The sequence below is a fragment of the Eptesicus fuscus genome, chromosome 17 (assembly GCF_027574615.1).
Source record: "Eptesicus fuscus isolate TK198812 chromosome 17, DD_ASM_mEF_20220401, whole genome shotgun sequence".
NCBI classification, from domain to species: domain Eukaryota; kingdom Metazoa; phylum Chordata; class Mammalia; order Chiroptera; family Vespertilionidae; genus Eptesicus; species Eptesicus fuscus.
This window is the reverse complement of record NC_072489.1, coordinates 19,289,824-19,309,847: the sequence shown is the minus strand read 5'-3', so window position 1 is coordinate 19,309,847 and position 20,024 is coordinate 19,289,824. Positions and strand designations below refer to the sequence as shown.

Genomic DNA, 20,024 nt, shown 5'->3' with positions numbered 1-20,024 from the left:
TATTTGTCCTCATCCCCCCATTCCCATCCCACACCCCTCCCCACGCATGGCCCCCACACCCCTATTGTCCTTGACCACTGGTTAGGCTCATATGTATGCATACAAGTCCTTTGGTTGATCTCTCCCCTTTATCCCTCCCCTCCCCTCCCTTCCCTCTGAGGTCCGACAGTCTGATCCATGCCTCCTTGTCTCTGGGTCTGTTCTTGTTCATCAGTCTATGTTGTTCATCATTTCCCCTAGATGAGTGAGATCATGTGCTACTAGAAATACCCTTATAAGAACCGAAAAAGAGACAAGCAATAATGGTTATGCTGAAAGGCAAATGAATCAGTCTGTAGTGCCTTGCTAGCATATTAATACAAGATTTTGTTCAAGTCTTCCCTATTCTCTCGCAGAGATTACCACCAATCCTGGGACCACTGCATGTTCCAAGGCGCTCAAACAGTACTAAATTCATTATTTCTAGCGGAAAGGGTAAATTGGCTTAGCCTTTTTCTCTCCCCTGGTAGCAAAATTTAAGTCTCTCACCTCCATTGTATATATTCCTTCCCACAAGTAGGAAAGAACTTTTGCTTTCCCCAGCACAAATCTTGTGATATGTTCAAACTCAAAATCATTGCAAAAAAAAAAAAGCAAGACAGCAAGTTTATTTTAACTTTTTATTAAAATGCTTAGGATACAGACTGACTTCCTTTTGTAAATGACTGCTTCACTTTTCCTGAAAGAGGACCTCTATGCGCTCTGATAAAACAGAGTGAAAAGTCTCAGTTCCTGGGAGTTCCTGCCCAAAGCTCAGATCCTCCCTGTTAGAGCCAAGCTCCTCGCGGCTGCTGCTTTCTGCTGTTACTACAGGACAGTGTTGTACGTGGGGCGACAGACAGACGGGTGCCACTTGGCTTTTCGACCCCCCCTTTCTCCAGCGGCCAAAATAAACCGCTTTCACCAAGAGCTGCCCTGCGCAGAGCCCATCGTTTTCTAGCTTGCCACAACGTGAGTAGGGGAAAGAGGGAAAAGGAGAAAAACAAGAGAACTAACACTGAGGCGATCATACTCTCCTGTCTCTGGATGGAGAAGGATAGATTACCTTTAGCCAAAGTAAATTAAAAGTATGCAAGTTAATTCACCATTAGCTAGATTTGTTCACTTAAGGCCTTAACCCCTTTCCAAACCAGCAACTGTCTTAATCCAGCTATGCTTGCTCATCAACGAGTCATGCTCATTCCAGACTTATACTCCACTGAGCCTCCGCATTTGGTACCTGGCAGTGAAAAAGTATGCTATCCTCATAGTACTGAAGGTATCGTTAACAACGAGAAATCCAACTAAAGAACAATACTCTCTCACCCCAAAAATATGTTATCCACACTTTCCCTACCTTCTTATTATAAGCAAGAATCCACTGAATTCAATCATCTGCATATCGGCATCATCACAACTTTTCAATTTTGAGGAAACTACCTCTAATTTTTCATTAAAAGAAAAATGAATGAAGGTATTTTCCCACTTTAAGACCACCTCCCATCCTGTCATCTTTTACTGCCAGTGTAGAAAATTGGTTAAGATCAAGAAAATCCAATTTCACCCATGGCATTAAGAAAATGGAAAGCTATAAACACCATCCTCATCACTCTGCTGGGGATGTGGCGGCTTCTGTATCGAGTGCTTGCTGACAATAAGTGATGCTGGCTCAGCAGGTAAAGTCCTACATGAAGTTCTTGAATTAAGAGTTCCCCCAGCTTATTTCTGGAATGGAGAAAGGCAATGCCATAAATATAAAATTCTGGAAAAGATGTTAACCTTTAAACACCAAAACAATTGATAACTGATTTAAAAGGGGGGGGGGAAGCTCATGAAAAGTCCAAAGAGACCAAATGCTGCAAGTGGAAAATTTCTAGTCCACTGAGTAAATCCCTCCCAGATTCAACCAAATGCTACAATACCAGATTTTTAAGTTCTCAAATCACAGAATTAAGAGCCCTTAAGCTGTTACCTGTGTCCTATGTGACTCTCCTATTTGGAAAAATCCCCCCTAAAATCTGTGCAAAAGTAACTGACACACTTGCAGTACAGTACAACATGGGAGATGGTCTCAACTCTATTCTGAGGCAAAAGTCACCTTCTATAACTGAAAAGAAAAGTGCTACAAAGAGAAATGAAACCACAACTCAAAGCCGAGACTGGCTGACATTTGTAACTTTATAGGTAATGATAATAGAATGACCCGCTGAATAATGACCTCCCCTGCAGTGAACAATCGGCTGTGCACTCCGTGAGGAGGAACAGCCCCAGCTGGCCACAGCAGGAACCTACTGCAACTGCGAGGCCAGGCCTGCCCTTTTCCGGTGCTCTGTGCCCAAGGTGATGCCACCTACTCCAGGCAGTTAGGCAGGGGAGCTTCTCCCACCAACTGCTAACACAACAGCAGTGAGTTCACTTGACTGAGCTCTGGCCACCAACATGTACCTCTGAATAATTTTATGAAGTATCTATATGCCATTCACTAGATTAAAAAAAAAAAAAAAGGAATAGAAAACTCTGGACCAAGTAAATTGTAAACTCAAAAAGTTAGAAGGGAAACCAATTACATAAACAACACTTTCTTTAAAAAATAGAATTGCTTTCTTTTGAAATCAACCTCAGTGGTGAGACGTGTTTTTCTGTTCAGGTGCCCCAGGATGGTACACAGCTTTTCCCGGCAAATCCTGCCAGCTTCCAAGTCCTGGGATGCTGACTGCACCAGCACGTGGGGCAGCGTGACCTCCCGACAGCGTGAAGAGCACATGTCACCACTGGGAGAAGAGAGAGCTGACAGACTCTTGGCTTCTCAACGCCAGACATGGTTGTGGAGAGCTTTCCTTGTTCTATTAGAAAAGTTCATGAGGAAGCTGTGAATAGGATCAGTCCAGAGAAGTAAAACTCTTTTATTTTCACTGTCCAAACATCAGTCAATATACTGGGAGAGCCAGCGGAAGCCCTCGCCGTAGCCTTGCCTCTTGAGCACACTGCACATGAACACTTCCATGGGGCGGGCGTTCAGCTCCTTCAGGGTCACATTTCCCTAAGGGAGGCAAAGTCAAGAAAGGCCTGTTAGCACCTTCCTGGTGGAAAAGTTCGAAAGAGTGATCACAAAAATCACTTTCCCCATCCTCAAAAGCAAATCTCAGGAGGGATTAATTAAAAAAGTATGGTCCAGCCGAAACTGGTTTGGCTCAGTGGATAGAGCGTCGGCCTGCGGACTGAAGGGTCCCGGGTTCGATTCCGGTCAAGGGCATGTACCTTGATTGCGGGCACATCCCCAGTGGGGGGTGTGCAGGAGGCGGCTGATCGATGTTTCTAACTCTCTATCCCTCTCTGTGAAAAATCAATCAAATATATTTAAAAAAAAAAAAAAAAGTATGGTCCAGGCCATACAAATGACTTCCCCAGGGCTTCATACTTTCAGGATAGAATAAGCAGCACAGTTCTACTCCCAGCCTCTCCCTAGGAAGTGCATTTGCTTTGAATACACCAACATTCACTGGCCAGCTATGGCAGCAAACCAAGAAAAAGGCCACTGGGACCCAGAGAACCAGCATGCTCTCTGATGGACAAAAGCCTGGGACTTTTTAGAATATTCTCATTGATGCAAACATTCAGAAAGATACACTAACAACAGGTTACACTGAAGAAATTAAGAATTTGTGTGTGTAATACTCATGCAAGAGAGGGAAACTAAAGAGATAGAGAAAGCATTTCTGTAAAGAAATAGGTAGCCCAGGAGCAAGACTAAAGAACCATCTAAAAAAGTAAAAAAATTATTACAGGTTAAATATGCCAAAATCCTGAGCTGAAAAGGCCAGGACTCCTGCTTAATTATAGTGGATTTAAATTTTCTCTCTCAAGCATACTTTTCTTCTTTAAACTGGAGACAACATGATCTATTGATCTAGAAGACTTGGGTCCTACTCCTGCTTTTATTACTGTCTTGCTGTGTAAACCTAAACAAATCACTGTCAGAGTTTCATCTTCAGAATAGGGATAACAGTCCAAGAATCCAATGCTTTGAATTCAATGCTTAGAAACTGATATATCTATAAATGAACACTCTTCTTCATAACCTGAAATCTCCAGTGAAAAAAATTGATTTCTGGCTTATAAAAGGTTCTTTCAAATGAGATTTCTAAGAATTGAATTTGAAAGATAGTAAAAAAAAATTCTTAAAATATTAAGTTTGCCATGTGTACCATTTCCTTCATTCTCATGTATCACATTAGAAAATAGTTAAAGGAAGAACATGTTCCAGCCTTCATAGTCTACAAATTACATGTAATGCAACAAATCCTAAACCCAGTTAAACTTTAGAAAAACAAGTAAATTCTAGATAGCAAAGCTGTGAATTCCCTTTGTATGTCCTCTGAAGATTTTTCTCTTACCTTCCCTGTGGTCTGTCCATAAAGCCCAAATATCTCACGGAGTTTTTCTTCACTAATTGCATCTGCTCTGTCAATTTTGTTACCCAAGATAAGGATTGGCACATTGGATATTGTTTCATCAGTCATTAAAGCCTGAAGACAAGATAAAAGAGTGAGGATCCAGAAAAGCCATCAGATAATGAAAATCACTTTGACTTTCATTTGTCTAAAAGGCAGCAAATGTAAAGTGAAAATCTAATCATCTTTACACTTGAGTGATTAACTCAAAGTTTATTCTGGACATTATATACAACACTCTTAATATTAGGTAAAAAGCCCCTAAAAATACTTTGACATTAGGCAAAAATCCCCCAATGGCTTCAAAACAATGGCAACTTAAGGCTGTGTCTGTTTACAAAGAGCAGAACTGCCCCAACCGTAGCTCGCACAGACCATCCTTGGGCTATCCACTGAGCAGTTCTAGAAGCATGAATGCTCTGGCTATTGAGGCTCAAAAATGACTACAGGAACTCCCCAGGTATACACTGAGTGCCCAATGTGTGCAAAATGTACTGACGGATACAAAAGGGAGGGTAAGACACATCCCCCTGGCCTCAAGAAATCCTCACTCTATGTTCACACATCTGTCAACAAAGCAAGGCAAGTGCATGATTAAGTGTCACAACGAATGGGGACAGAATATAAATTCTGAAAGGCAATCAGGGAAATAAAATGCTGATGTGGGCTTGAGGAGTCTTAGCAGGATGTAGAACCTAACTAGGCTCTGAAGGAGGGACAGGAACCCTAGCTGATTTGGCTCAGTGAAGGAGAGACAGGACTAGAATAGGTGAAAAAGAGGAAGAAGAAGATAAGCAATGGCTTTACAGTAGGAAAAGAATTCAGGAAGCTTTATGGACTATCATCTGGCTGGGCTAAAACATTTATGTTGACATGCAGTGACAGAGTAAATGGGATGGCAAGGAATAACCAACATTATGGTGCCAGTCTGAGAGGCTAACTGTAGGAGACCGTAAAGACCCCAAATCCAGAAGTTACAGAGAGAATCTATATACTTTCAGTGCAATGAATTCACACACAGTATCTACCTGAGAGCTCAGGTAAGAGATAATGATCCAGCCTAAGGTGGCAGCATATAATGAATAGTGCAGCAGGAATTCTGGAGTAGAGACTGAAGTTTGAATGATAAAAGACAAAAGAGGAGTCAAAGCTGGCAGAGATTTCAAGAATGGGTGTACCTAGTGCAATGTGAGGGGACATCATTTATTAGAATTGTTTAACACACAATTCTCGGTACGCCAGCTTGGTGTCCTACACAATTCAACTCAATTCTACATTATCTACCTGGAGATAAGCATCAGATTTCACAAGTTAAGGGTTCAGTCCTACAAGACTCCCACTCCTCTTCAGACACCAATAGCAAGTCCAGGTTAGTACTTGTACTTCTGACCAACTGGATATAAATCAGAAGTTCCCATAACCCCCCTTTGGGTTTAATTTGTTAGAATGACTCACAGAACGCAGAGAACCATTTTACTTACTGGATTACTGGTTTACTATAAAAGGCCAGATAAAAGAGATGCATAGGGCAAGGTTTGGGGAAAGGGCATGGAACGTCCACGTCCTCGCCAGGTGTACCCCTCTCCCCGAATTTCCAGTGTTCACCAACCCAGAAGCTCTCTAGGTTTTTATAGAGGCTTTATTACATAGTCATGATTGAGTAAATCCTTGGCCACTAGCAACTGATTCATCCGCCAGCCCCTCTCCTTCCTGGGGGTCAGGAGCTGGGGCTGAAAGTTCCCACCTCTGACTGGTTCGGTCTCCTGGCAACCAGCTTCATCCATAGGTGAGGTCTAAAAGCTACCTCATTAACATAACCAAAGATATCTATGTGGCTCCCCTCACTTAGAAAATTCCAGGAACTGTATGCCAGGAACTATGGATAAAGATCAAATATATATGAAAAACATATTTGGTCATTCAGATGATCAAAATATATTTCTGAATTACCAAATATATATTTTTTATAAATCACAATATTACACTGGGAATCTAGTTCTTACTGAAAGGAAAAGCTAGGAAATACTAGAGTTGAATGGATAAACAGGAACATGCTTTGACCATTTAAGTTCCAGGAAATGACAAAATCAGAGTAAGGAAGTCATTCATTCACGCTAACAAAGTGCCTATGTGTCCTATGTTTTGCTAGGTGCAGGGGTTTCGCAAAGAAGTAAGACAAGGTCTCTACCATTTCAGTTCACAGTCTGGTGGGAAAGACCAATAAAAAAAAACCAGGAAAGACAACAGACACTGGTGAGGTGGAGAGTCTAACAATCTGAGAAGGAAAAGAAGGATTCCTAGAAGTGGTCATGCCTGAACTCTGAATTCTCTTCAAGGACATTTTCAAATTTACCAGCAAAAGGAGGTAGGGGGTCAGGTGAGAAATCCAGGCAGGATAGCCACTTCTGTATACTCGAGAAAGGGCAAATTGTTTGAGATGTAGTTCAAGGTAAGCAACAGAAAAGTAGTTAGTGAAATAAACAGAAGCATGCTCTTGAAAGAGTTTATGTGCTATGAAGATTTGTAGATTTTGTTCTGAAGATGATAGAGATCTATTAATGGATATTAAATAAGGCAATGATAAGTCTTGAGAAAGTTCATTCTAGCATTACTACAGTGTATGGCAGGGTGGTGGTAAAATCTACAGTAATTCACAGGATTCTGGACTACATGTCCAGATAGATGGGGAGGAAGATCAATAGTTCCATTTCAGAACAGAATTGGTAGGATGAGTTGTCTAATAGGCAGCATTATGTATGAGGCTGGAGCTCAAGAGAGGTATAGTCCAAAGAAATCCATTTGGGAGTCACTGTGGCAAATGAAGGAATGGGAGTAGGCTGGACCAGCCTAGAAGCAAGTCTAGACCCTGGGGAAAAAACCAAGAATGTAAAGAGGAGTTTACAAAGAGAGAATGGCCAGTGCCAAGGAGTTAAGTAAGGGAAGGACTGCCCTGTAGGCGGTTTTACATGACACAAGAGGATAGATTTGAGAACCGTACTTACAAATAAACTTGAGACATGTTCAAATTGCCAGGAACAAGAAGGGACAGTTATAAATAAAAGAGAAAGAAGAGGCACAGGGCAAAGCAGTAAAAATAACAAAGGCAACATTATAGAAATTGTCAAGCCAAGAAAATGCAATACTGAGAAAGGAGAAAACTTGAAGCGAGTCCTTAACAGTACCAAACCCTGCACATTACCAAAACTGAAGACTGAGAACAGACTATTATGGTCTGGCAAGTCATTCAGTGCCAAGGTGGGTAGGCACAACCTGAGAAGGCAGACTCAAAATGTAAAGAACTAATGCTAATCCCTTTAAGGTATCACTATGCCGATACTGCATAAAGAGTAACCATATGTAGAATGTGAAAGGGAACGGCGTTAATTATGATGAGACAATAGGCATACACTGGGGAGTGTCCTGAGCAAACTGGACATAGAGTCACCCTATGATAGATATAAACAAAATTAATTTACTCAAGTGCAAGCTGAGTATCCTTAGGACATTGAAAAGCAATGTTGTAGATTTTAAAACACTTTCTTCCCTAACTAGGAACTTTATCAAATGTTAAATGGAACGTTTAAGTATAGGCACCACTGAGCTGTATTCCTTAAAAGAAATACAGGCCACGAGAGGAAAAAATATCAACATACATTAAGTTCAACTTTGGATTCCATGAGGCGAGGTTGATCTGCACAATCCACCAGAAAGACAATCCCATTAATTGCTGGGAGATAATTTTTCCAAACCCGACGTGCTAAAAAGACAAAGTTCACAGTTGCATCAATAAAAAATATCCATTTTGAAAAAGAATAATCTAATGATCTATGAAATGGTCAAATCTTGGCCAGGTTTCAGTAGCATTAAACTCCATATGATTTTCCAACTCTAGCCATTATTAAAAGTCAGAACAGAGCCCTAGCTGGTTTAGCTCAGTGGATAGAGCGTCAGCCTGCGGACTGAAGGGTCCCAGGTTCGATTCTAGTCAAGGGCACATGCCCGGGTTGCGGGCTTGATCCCCAGTGGGAAGAAGAGGCAGCCGATCAATGATTCTCGTTGCTGTTTCTAACTCTCTCTCTCTCTCTCTCTCTCTCTCCTTCTCTGAAATCAATAAAAATATTAAAAAATAAAAAGTCAGAACAGAAGGTATAAACTGATGGACCATGAACTAAATGATTTTTAAACTCAAAAACTAGGGGTTTTTGCATAATTTTCTCCAAGACCGCAACATCTGGCAACCCCATGCCCACCTACCCAATGCCCCTTTGGATAAGGTCTGGGCTGCTGAGTTTGTCAAAGTTCCCACCATTCCTTACTGTCTTACACCCAGTTCATTTCACTCACTTAAATCACCTTCCTTGCCCCTGGAGCCATTTTCGTTTGCAGCCTCTGAGTTAAAATATCATGATGACAATTACTTGTCCATATAATTTCAGTCCCAAGTTAGTTCCTAACTGATGTGTCTGTGTAGTGACATAATCATCGGCTCAGCCCGCAGGGAGACTGGGCTGACAAGTGGTCCAAGTTTCCAGGCCAATCACCTCAGTCTCACCCATTCAACCCAGTGTGTTTATAATCTTTTATTTGCTTATGATATGAAATGATAATGGTTTAGGAAGCAATGCTTTAATTATATTGTCATTTCTAAGCCATTCGTTTCTAGCTCATTCAATGGGATAACTAAGGAAGCATCTCTACACCACACAGTTAATAATGGTCACCTCGGAAGAGGGGCTGGGAAGCAGCTTGGGGAAGCTTTCCCTTTTACTTTCCATATGTGTATGCTGACCATATACTAAATTTGTTACACTGAGTACAGACTACTTTTATAATAGTTAGGTTTTTTAAGTTACATATATATAAAGGAAACTTCCAAATGTACAGTATTTTAGTAACTTCTGTATAATAGTGGCTAGGTTATTATGAAAAACTGCTTCTGTTAAGTAAATTTTCCTCAGTCAAACAAACCTATGTACATGAACACATTTCTCTTCTTTATCAAAACCTGAAAGCTAAATTATCACACCAAATAATACACAATTCCCACTTCAGGTGTCTAAAAACACCTACTGTTCCGTATTCTCCAGATGGCCTCAGTTCAGCTCATAACTATTACCTCAGAATATAAATTTGTAAGCAGTTACAAATCTTTTTAAAAAGAAGCAGAGCCGAAACCGGTTTGGCTCAGTGGATAGAGCGGCGGCCTGCGGACTCAAGGGTCCCAGGTTCGATTCCGGTCAAGGGCATGTACCTTGGTTGCAGGCACATCCCCAGTGGGGAGTGTGCAGGAGGCAGCTGATCGATGTTTCTCTCTCATCGATGTTTCTAACTCTCTATCCCTCTCTCTTCCTCTCTGTAAAAAAAATCAATAAAATATATATATATATAAAAAAAAAAAAAAAAGAAGCAGAAAATATACCATATACCCTTTTGAACCAAATGAAAGTAATACAAGCTCATTGTAGGGGGGGAAAGCCCTGGCTGGTGCTCAGTGGTTAGAGCGTTGGTCTGCACATTGGTCTGAGTTTGATTCCCAGTCAAGGGCATGTACCTGGGTTACAGGCCCAATTCCAGCCTGGGTCCAGGCATATGCAGGAGGTAACCCATGTGTCTCTCTCACACAGATGTTTCTCTTTCTCTCTCTCTCTCCCCCCACCTCCCTCCCTCCCACTCTCTCTAAAAAAAATCAATGGGAAAAAAATATCCTCAGGTAAGGATTAATGAAACAAAAAAACCCAAACAAACAAACAAATCAAGATAATCTACAATCCTCCATCAAAACACACACACTGCTATTTTATATGATTGCGTCCATGCTACATATATGCCTTGGTAGCATATAAGTATTAAATAAATAAAATACATATAATTATATGCTAATGAAATCTGACTATAAGATTATTTGGACTGCTTCCCGGCCTTTTGGCTAACATTTTTTAGCTGAACAATTAAAGTTACCAATACTCTATTTATTTATCTGTTTTGGTTAATCCTCACCAGAGGATATTTTTTCATTGCTCTTTAGAGAGTGTGGAAGAGAGAGAAGGAGGGGCAGAAAGAGGAAGAAAAAGAGAGAGAGAGAAAGAGAAACATCAAATGGTTGCCTCCCACACACACCCACAGGGGCCAAGGATCAAACCTGCCACCCACGTACGTGCCCTTGATCAGGAATCAAACCCATGACCCTTCAGTGTGTGGGCCAACGCTCTAACCACTAAGCCCACTGGCCAGGGCCCAAGATTCTATTTTTTAACTAGACTTTTAAAAAGCCATATTAGAGTCTAACATAATGCTCCAAAAGAAAACTTCTCAATAGGTTCTTTCTCCCACCTTCCCAGGATATTTATTCCCACATCTTAAATGTCTTCCTCCTAAGCCTAGAGTCTTGCCAAATGTAAAGTAGTGTGCATCAGATAAACATGGCCCATTCTGTATACCTCTAAAACACATCTAAGACACCTGATAGGAATCTGGGAACCAAACAGACAGACCAATACTGTATTGGATTATGTTTCAAAGGAAAAATGCTATAAATGAGATTAGGACAATTGACACACACACCCCTCAAAAAAAAAAAAAAAAAAAGAAATACACACTATAGAGTAGATAAATATAAAACTTCCTGGATTTGATAACTATTAAGATCAGATAAGGGAATATTCTTGTTCTTAGGAAATATACATTAAATATTAAGGAATACAAGACTATGATGGCCCTAGCCAGAATAGAGCATCAGGCCCATGGACTGAGCGGTCCTGAGTTCGATTCCTGTAAAGGGCACGTACCGCGGTTCCAGGCTTGGTCCCTGGTCAGGGCCCATTCAAGAGGCAACCAATCGATGTTTCTCTCTCCTCCCACCCCCTTCCTTCCACTCTCTCTAAAAATCAATAGAAAAATAACCTCAGGTGAAGATTAACAACAACAACAAAAAGAGCATGATGGACTCACAAATGGTTAAAGAAAAATAAGTATTAATATGTATTATATAGAGAGGGAGAGCAATCGAGTTCTCTATTATTTTTGAAACTTTTCACAATTTGGAAATTACTTAAAAAGAGTAAGGGAATAAACCAACTTCATTAAAGTAATAAGATTTCAATCCTAAATGCAAGCAATTTAAAAGGTAAAAATGACAGACTGCTTTTAAAAAAAAGAGGGGTACAAAATGAACCATAAGTCAATACCATCTTTTCAGTGAATCATTTCTTACCTTGCTCATGCCCACCAAGATCAAAAGTTGTAAAAGTCATTCCAGCAATTGTCAGCTCTTCTGATGCTGAAAAATTATCAAAAAGGAGAAAGAAATCAACTTCTCCATCCACACAAGGCCCAGCTATGAGTATTATAAGCCAATACAAAAGCAAAACTTAGTAAAGTTTTCACCTTGTAAAGAAAAGAATACAAGTGTGAAAACATTCTTAAATTAGTTTTAAAAGACAAGTTTCTTTTTCTCCAATGTGTCTGCTGCTTCTTAGAAGTAGATATGAGAGTTGTGCCCCATTATAGGACTAGTGGGAATAGAGAGTGACAAAGTTCCAGAGGCTCAGATTTATAAGTATGTGACCTGAGTGTGTCCTATAGAGAATTTTTTTTCAAGTGAGCTGTCTTTTGGGACCTCAGTTAAGAAAGTAACTAGTCCTAGCTAGTTTGGCTCAGTGGATAGAGTGTCGGCCTGCAGACTGAAGGGTCCCAGGTTCGACTGCGGTCAAGGGCACATGCCTGGGTAGGGGGTGTGTAGGAGGCAGCCAATCAGTGATTCTCTCTCATCACTGATATTTCTCTCTCTCTCCCTCTCCCTTCCTCTCTGAAATGAATAAAAATATATTAAAAAAGAAAAGAACTACACTGCCCAGCCAGTGTAGCTAAGTGGTTGAGTGTCAACCCAGGAACCAAGAGGTCACCAGCTCGATTCTCAGTAAAGGCACATGCCCAGTAGGGAGTGTGCAGAAGGCAGCCGATCAATGATTCTCTCTCATCGATGTTTCTATCTCTTTATCCTTCTCCCTTCCTCTCTCTCTAAAATCAATAAAAACATGTCTTTAAAAAAGAAAGAGAAGAACTACTTCAATTGGGGATTCATCCTCCAACCCTGATATTGACCTTTAAATATCAAAAGGTCATCTGGTATTTTCAAACCTACTCGGATGTAATGTTGGAACATGTTGGCCCAATCTGTCATCTTTGAGCATATGTAGAAGAGTGGTTTTGCCTGCATTGTCCAAACCCAAGAATACAAGTTTCCCAGATTTCTTGTAGAGTCCTAAAAGAGAAAAAAAAACCTTTAACATTTTGTTCTCTACATATCAAAGGCTGCTTGTATTTAAATTGCTGGAGGAAATGCAGAAAGTTTGAAACCTATGATATATTTCAAGGAAATTGGCTTTACCTAGGAACTGGAGCACACTGCTGAAGCCATTGTAGATCCACTCAAAGATGAAAGACATTATTAATGCTTACTACCTGTATAAAATATGAAACAGCAAACATTAGCTTTCTGAATGCCATATAGTTCCAGAAGTTAACTCTTATTCCCTGGCCCTGATGCATGTTTCCAGTCCCAAAAGAAACAAAGGATTTTACACCTGGAGGGAAGTCTCTGGGGCAAGCATGTCAAACTCACAGCATACATCGAATATTTTTGTAGCCCAGCCAATATACCCATATGTAAGAAATGTTTCAATAAAAATGTTGTAACTTAATTTTTACAATATCCTGTTATACATAATTATTAATAACGAACTACAACGTTCACTAATGACTGATCACTATAATTGTGTTGCATTCATTTCCAGGCACACCATTTCTCTCCACTAAGACCAGCAGCGAATATTTTAGCAGCCGATTGCCACGTCATTAGTCTTATACTGACTTGTTTGGTGTGTGTAACAGATAATATTTTGCTTTCGGAGAATAAGAAAAATAGGCTTATTTGCATTACACTTATTAATCTGTGCAGTTATTCAGTGTCTGGTAAGTTAATGTTCAAGAAAATAAATTAATTTTTATTAAAATGTTCTATTATTTTATGTTAATGATTACTCATTTATTTTAGCCCTTTGTATTCAGCATGTCTCTATCAAAATAAACCTAAGTTTCTATGAAAATTGAAGCTTTTGTTTTGTGGCGGCCCACATAAACTTAACCTTGTTTATTTGGCACGTGTTAGCCTTTTGAGTTTGACATGCTTGCTCTGGGGTCTTCAGATCTACACAAACTCCTGATTTTCTAACAGTTTTCAACCTACAATATACTTTCCTCTTTGAGTTTTACTCACTCCTCCAGGAAGCTGCTCATTCCTATTCCCTAGATACACCATTGCTGTCTACCAGTTAACAAAACCTGTAGAAAATCAGTCCCATCAATTATCTGCATCAAAATTTCACATCAATTCATTAAGTAGAAAATGAGGGGGGAAAAGGGCATATTAACCAGAATGAAAAGCATATTAACCCATCCTTGTAAACTGCTCTGAAAAACATAGTCACGGCCCTGGCCAGGTAGCTCAGTTGATTAGAGCATCATCCCCATATGCCAAGGTTGTAGGTTTGATTCCCCGTCAGGACACAGAAAGGAGCAACCAATGAATGCATAAATAAATGGAACAACTCTCTCTCTCTCTCTCAAATCAACAAATATTTTTTTTAATTTCTTAAAAAAAACAAACACAAACAAACAAAGCATAGTCACAATTTGCCCTGCTGCATTTATCAATGCTGTCTCTTTTTTGTCTGTTTGGGGTTTTTTTATCTTGCTTTCATTTTCTTTTTGCTATCTCTTCTTAAACAGTATTTGTTTAGCCCCCTCTTGCAAATAAGTGTCTCAACTTACAAGAGATACCACTATTTTGGAGAGCCATGTAGCAGTAAGAAGAGTACAAGTATGGATTTTCTTAAAATGAGAATACTCAGAGGACATTGTGGTAGGTTCCCAGCCAAGTACATACCTTAATTAGTACTGATATTAACATCACTTTTTCTACTGTTTCTCATAGGCCTAGACAAAGCTAAAGGTCTACATACACACTGGTAATAAGCAAAAGGACCTCTGAATGAAGTTAAGAGGACCTAGAGCCCATGGTAGGTGTTAAGGTTTCTCACCTAGTCAGCATTTCCTGGTCACACTGAACTTTTGCCTCAATGTCACAGATTTGGTAAAGAGAAAGATTCCCCATTTTCACTCCTGTCCATCATCAAAAGCATGTGAATACAGGGCTTTATACTAGATGTGACCAACTGCTTTCAAGTAACACTTTCATGAAGTTTTATTTTAAAAAATAAACAAAAGATCGGTTGCATTACTTTTACTACTAACTTGTAAAACCTATCTATAGCCCTAGCCGGTTTGGTTCGGTGGATAGAGGGTCAACCTGCAGACTTGATCCCCAGTAGGGGGCGTGCAGGACACAGACGATCAATGATTCTCTCTCATTATTGATGCTTCTCTCTCTCTCCCTCTCCCTCCCTCTCTGAAATCAATAAAGTTTATTTTTAAAAAAACACAATTAAAAAAATAAAACCCTATCTATATTCTTCATCCAAAGAATGCTAGATGAAGAAATTGAAAAATTGAGATAATGTGTGTTAATTTTCTTTTTCCTACAATTACTGGTTTTTGTGTTTGTTATTTTAAAATGAAGCCGTGGCCTCACCTATAAACCGTAGGGACTGCTTAATGCTTATTTTCTATGGCTCTGAACATAAAATGGCCAAAAGAAGGGTGCGAGTTTGAGCAGGTTGGAGACTGAAGGCAAAAACTAAATATGAAAAGATACTAAGGTTTTTTCCCTTTCAGTAACATCAATATATATTTTGGCAGAAAGAACAAATTTAGCATGTTAAATAACAGTTTTGTCTGGAAACTTGTCCTGCACTTCAAGAAGTCCAATGACTTAACACACTTACAAAGATCCTGTGCTTAACTTTCCACTGTAGTAAGTAAAAGGACAATGCGCCACGCCTCTCAACCCCACAAACAGTCATCCTCCCCTACTTTGCTGTCCACCGCTTGGAGAAGCGCGGGTCCCCTTCGGAAAGCACCTCTCCTTTAGGTCACTTCCACTCTGATCGCTCCTTTAGAACCCAGCACATCATTCATTTGTACCACACTGGTTTACAGTCAGTACTTTACAGACTCTTTGTCAAGTTTTACCACATCATTTTAAACTCCCAACTAAATGAATTCTCAGAAGGTGACAAGGGGAAAATCCCTTTTTAAGGAATTTTTCATTTTAAATGAACTATTTTGATTTTCCAATTCATTTTCCCTTGACATAACCTGCTTTAAAAGTCCCATAATTCTTCCCATCAGAATGATCTATGGAGAGTGAAGAAACCCTTCGGGTGATGTTAAAAGAAAAGAAGAAGGAAAAACCCTATTGGACACAAAGCATTGTGTTGCGTTACTACTCTCACTTCACGGCACCTCCATTCTTGAGATCTTAGGGGTCTGTATCCCTTTGTGAGCAGTTTTATAGTTTATGCAATGCCTGCACATACATCTCATTTCAACCTCACACCAATCCTACTGGGCAGGAATCCTTGGCCTCATTTAACATCATGAGGATGCTGACACTCCAAGGTTAGCTGGTTTAACAAAGACTGCTCAGCTGAAAAAGTAACAGTGCCAGAACTTAAACCTTCCTCTTTTAATGCCAAAGTCACCGCTCTTCCAGTTAATATCACATAAAATTCAAATTGAAATCACAAAATGCTTTTAAAAAAATCAAACTTCCTCAACCCACCAATTACACTCACGATAATCTTCTAAAGTTTTCTTCCATACAATGCATCACACCTTCTGAATGGTATGTTAACCAGCATTGATCTATCCTTGATCCACCTTAGGGCATCTTATAGCAAATTAGAGTACTCTACAACTTAAGGACTCTGAACTACCAACAAAAGCACTGCCAACATACCCCAAACTAAAATTTGCAAATTTATTTTCATTTACAATTAAAATTGAAAAAAAAAATTTACAAATTTCAAGACTGATTGATCTTGAAATAAAAAGGAAAGGCACTAGACTGACCATTAGCCAATAAAGAGTCTATGCATCCCTCACTTCCTACACATACTCATTACTCCTACACATACTCAGAGCAACTTGGAAACACCATTCCAAACTGATCTGGGGTAGCTAAGAAACCTGCTTAGCTGCGGGGGGTATGTGTCAAAGGCCAGACCCATTGCAAAGCTCCATAAGCCCCCCGTCACAACCTAAGCAATAGGTCAAGTCAGGAGAAAAGACAAGAGCAAGAGAGAATACTAACAGGCAATTGGGTATCGACGCTCCCTAGAGTACTCCTGGCCGCTCAGCTAGAATCGTGAACTAGACGTTCATCTATACCAAACTAAAGTGAAGAAATTTTGCCATGAAATGAAGACAGAGGGGAGCTAGAAGAGGGAGGCATAAGGACATCAGATGATAACAGAGCTGAAGTGTGGGGGGGGGGGGGGAGAGGAAGGGAGGGGAGAGCCCGGGACTGGGAGGCAGGAGAACAGGTTCCAACGCTCACACTTGCTACCTCTGGGGCCTTGGCCAACTCCCGGGGCCCCGGCGAGCCTCAGTCCCCGAGTCTGTAAAACAAGGGTAATCATCAAGGTCCCTCGCCCGCCTGCAAGGCTCTTCTGAGACAGGGACAGACGAAGCCGTTTCGTAAACCAGAGCGCCCAGTACAGACGAGAAAACTGTTATCCCGCCCAGCAGCTGCAAGACCCCCGAGCGGAATGCAGATCGACCCGGTACCCCAAGAGGCAGGCACGGGACCGAGCGGACCCGGCCGAGTCGGCCCATCCCCGCCCAGAACCAGTCCCACGGCCCCACAGAACCGCCTGCGTGTCACTTCCCCCCCCTTCCCCGCCTGCGCCGGCCTCCGCCCCGACCCTTCAGTCGTCCGCCCCGACCTGTCCGCCCCCGGCTCCCTCCCTCGAGGCAGCCGCCAGACTTACGGCCCAACAGGCTCCTCCGGCGGCGGCGGCGGCGGCGGCGGCGGCGGCGGGCGGCTTCGACCCTCCTCTGAGCACACAGCCCAGCAGCACCCGGGACCGCCAGCTACTCGCCGGATATACGTAACACCCCTCCCCCGGGACTTCCGGGCGCGTGATTGCCCCGCCCCTTCTAGCGTCGAGGAGCTCTGCAGCCGCGGGGCGCCCTACTGGCGCCTCCAGCCGCGGAGGGGCGGGCCTCAGGCGTGACGACACGCGCTCGGGGGCGGGGCCAGACCTGGCCACGCCTCCTCCCGTAAGGGGGGCGGGACGCGCGAGACGTGGCAGCGCGGTGGCCCAGAGGGTGGGGGCGGTCTCCTGGCGCCTGGCCGGGGACCCAGACGCTCCGCAGCGCGGCTCCAATTCTGACTCCCTTCCCAGGCTCCTGGGGAAAACTGGAAGGGGTGACGATTAGGTAGGTTCTCGGAAAGAAGAACGGACCTGAGAGCCCTCGACCTAAGGTGGATCCCCCCAAGGTTTTGCTTCAAGTCACGTTGCCCTGTGATAGCCTGTCTTTTAGACGAACAGCTGATATTTTTGGAGAAGTTACTTTCCAGGCCGTGCACCGAGCACTTGGAACGCCTCATCTCATTCGACCCTCGTCCAGCCCAAGGAAGGAGACACCGTCGTTACCTCCAGTTTACAAATGAGAGAACCGAAGGGACGAAGCCCAAGTTCATACGCCAGGAAGGGCAAAGCAACACGGTGACTCTACTGTCTTGTCCTTCATATGAATTTTCTCACTTAATTCTATGAGATGGGTATTATTACCCCCATTTTACAAATAAGAAAGCTGGGTCAGATGGAAAGATGAATATTTTTTTTTTTATTATTGATTTCAGAGTGAAAGAGAGAGAGGGAGGGGGGAGGAGAGAGAGATGGGGAGAGAGATAGAGGGAGAAGGAGAAAGAGAGATCAATGAAAGATGAATATTTTTGGATAGGAAAACTCAATATCACAAAGATCTAAATTATCTAAGTGAAATGGTAACGTTAACAGAATTCATATAAAAGTGCTGATAGAATTAATAGGTTATGTGTGTGTGTTTTAAACCACCCTGTTTGTTCCTAAAATTCAAATGGAAAAATAACACTAGTCAGGAAACAAGCCCTGAAAAAGAAGACCGAGAAGGGAGGAACTAGCACTATCAGATAGTAGAGCAGATGATAGGTCCTCAGTAATTAAACCAGTTTGGTGCTAGTGCACAAAAAGCCAATCAAACCAATGGGACAACGTACAGAAATAGACCCAAATACATACAGAAATGAAATGAAAGTGGCAATACTCAGAGGGGGCTGGATGGGCAAGCTCACCACCTTCTCTCCTTTTATCCTGTGGGTCTTCCACTTTGAGTTTGACACAGACACAGAAAGGGATCAGTCCATGCTCTGAGAATTCTCACCAGCTTTGGCTAAACTAGGGGAACTGTGTCCATAGGGCTGGGAACCCCACTGTGTACCTCCTGAAACAGGGCTGCCCCAGTACTGGCCAGTGCATTAGATTACTGTCCCTGATAGAAGTCTGGCTGCAAGAAGTGGGAGGTTCCCAAACCATAAGGATGATTGGGCGGCTGGGGAGGAAGGAGCACACTGGCAAATTCTCAGATCAGCAAACACCAGCTGGGCAGCCTTGGGCGATTTGACAAGTGCCCCAGGCTACAGTGTCCCCACCTCTAAGATGGGTGAAAGAGGCATTGTCCATGTTGGCAGTGTTTTTAGAGTATCCTATATAATAAAAGCCTAATATGCAAATTGTCCCCTCAGGCGGTAATTCAACGGGGAGTTCAACCACTCCCTATGACGTGCGCTCACCACCAGGGGGCGCATTGAACATGGCGGGCTTCAGCGACATGGTGCTGTCAGTAGGCGGCAGTGGAGGTGCTGTCAGCCCTCATGGGCCCCTATGAGAGCGGGACTGTGGCAGGATGGTGGAGCAGGTGAGCGGGTGGCACCAGGCCAAGGTGGGTGTGAGCAGGGGTCCAGTTGCCCTGCAGATGGTGACCAGCAGCGGGATGGTGGAGCAGGTGAAGGGGCAGTGCCAGGCCAAGGCAGGGTGCCAGGCGGAGCTGCGGGGCTGTGAGGCTGGGGGCATGAGCTGGGGCCTGATCTCTGCAGGCCGCCTGGAGGGACCCTGCCCGTGCATGAATTTATGCACCAGGCCTCTAGTGTTTTCAATAAATGTTTCAATTATGTGTTTAAAAATAAATAAATAATAAAAGGGTTGGGACAATTGGGTAGTCAAAAAACCTAAAAGGTGAATTTATAAATCCCATACTACACCAAGTCAGTTCCAAGTGATTAAAAGATTTGTATATTTTTAATTGACACCATAAAAGTACTAGAAAAATAGAAGAAAACATGGATGAGTTCCTTATATTCGTGGAATGGAGAAGACCTTTCTGGTTTGGATTGAAAATCCAGAAGCCATAAAAGATTGACAAATGTAACTACAGAAATATAGGAAACTTTTATATTAAAACAACAATGATGCTATCATAAACTCAACAGATAACAAGCTGAGAAAATATATATGTAATCACATCCAAGGCAAGTGAAAAATTAATATGAAA

General features: G+C 42.0%; 1 protein-coding gene across 2 annotated transcripts; it reads right to left on the bottom strand.

Moving 5' to 3' along the window:
- Positions 1-645: 645 nt before the first annotated feature.
- SAR1A (secretion associated Ras related GTPase 1A) lies at positions 646-17,550 on the bottom strand. Of its 2 annotated transcripts, none has more exons than XM_008145425.3 (7): positions 17,420-17,550; positions 12,856-12,929; positions 12,610-12,729; positions 11,680-11,745; positions 8,123-8,226; positions 4,413-4,544; positions 646-3,058 (listed from the first exon to the last, which is right to left on the bottom strand). In XM_008145425.3, exons 2-7 carry the CDS (start codon positions 12,911-12,913, stop codon positions 2,942-2,944), a joined length of 597 nt encoding a protein of 198 aa, XP_008143647.1. In that variant the 5' UTR covers positions 12,914-12,929; positions 17,420-17,550; the 3' UTR covers positions 646-2,941. The 2 variants fall into 2 exon arrangements, with proteins under 2 accessions (XP_008143647.1, XP_054584848.1); XM_054728873.1 differs by lacking the exon at positions 17,420-17,550 and adding an exon at positions 16,996-17,014.
- Between the last annotated feature and the right edge of the window lie 2,474 nt (positions 17,551-20,024).

Bases quoted from the DNA above. Each gene is read 5' to 3' on its own strand.
- SAR1A (XM_008145425.3), bottom strand. From the start codon at position 12,913: ATGTCTTTCATCTTTGAGTGGATCTACAATGGCTTCAGCAGTGTGCTC. The intron at 8,227-11,679 runs GTAAGAAATGAT...TTGTCTTTTTAG, and splicing joins TCTTGGTGGGCATGAGCAAG to CACGTCGGGTTTGGAAAAAT. The intron at 3,059-4,412 runs GTAAGAGAAAAA...TGCCTCCCTTAG, and splicing joins ATGGACAGACCACAGGGAAG to GGAAATGTGACCCTGAAGGA.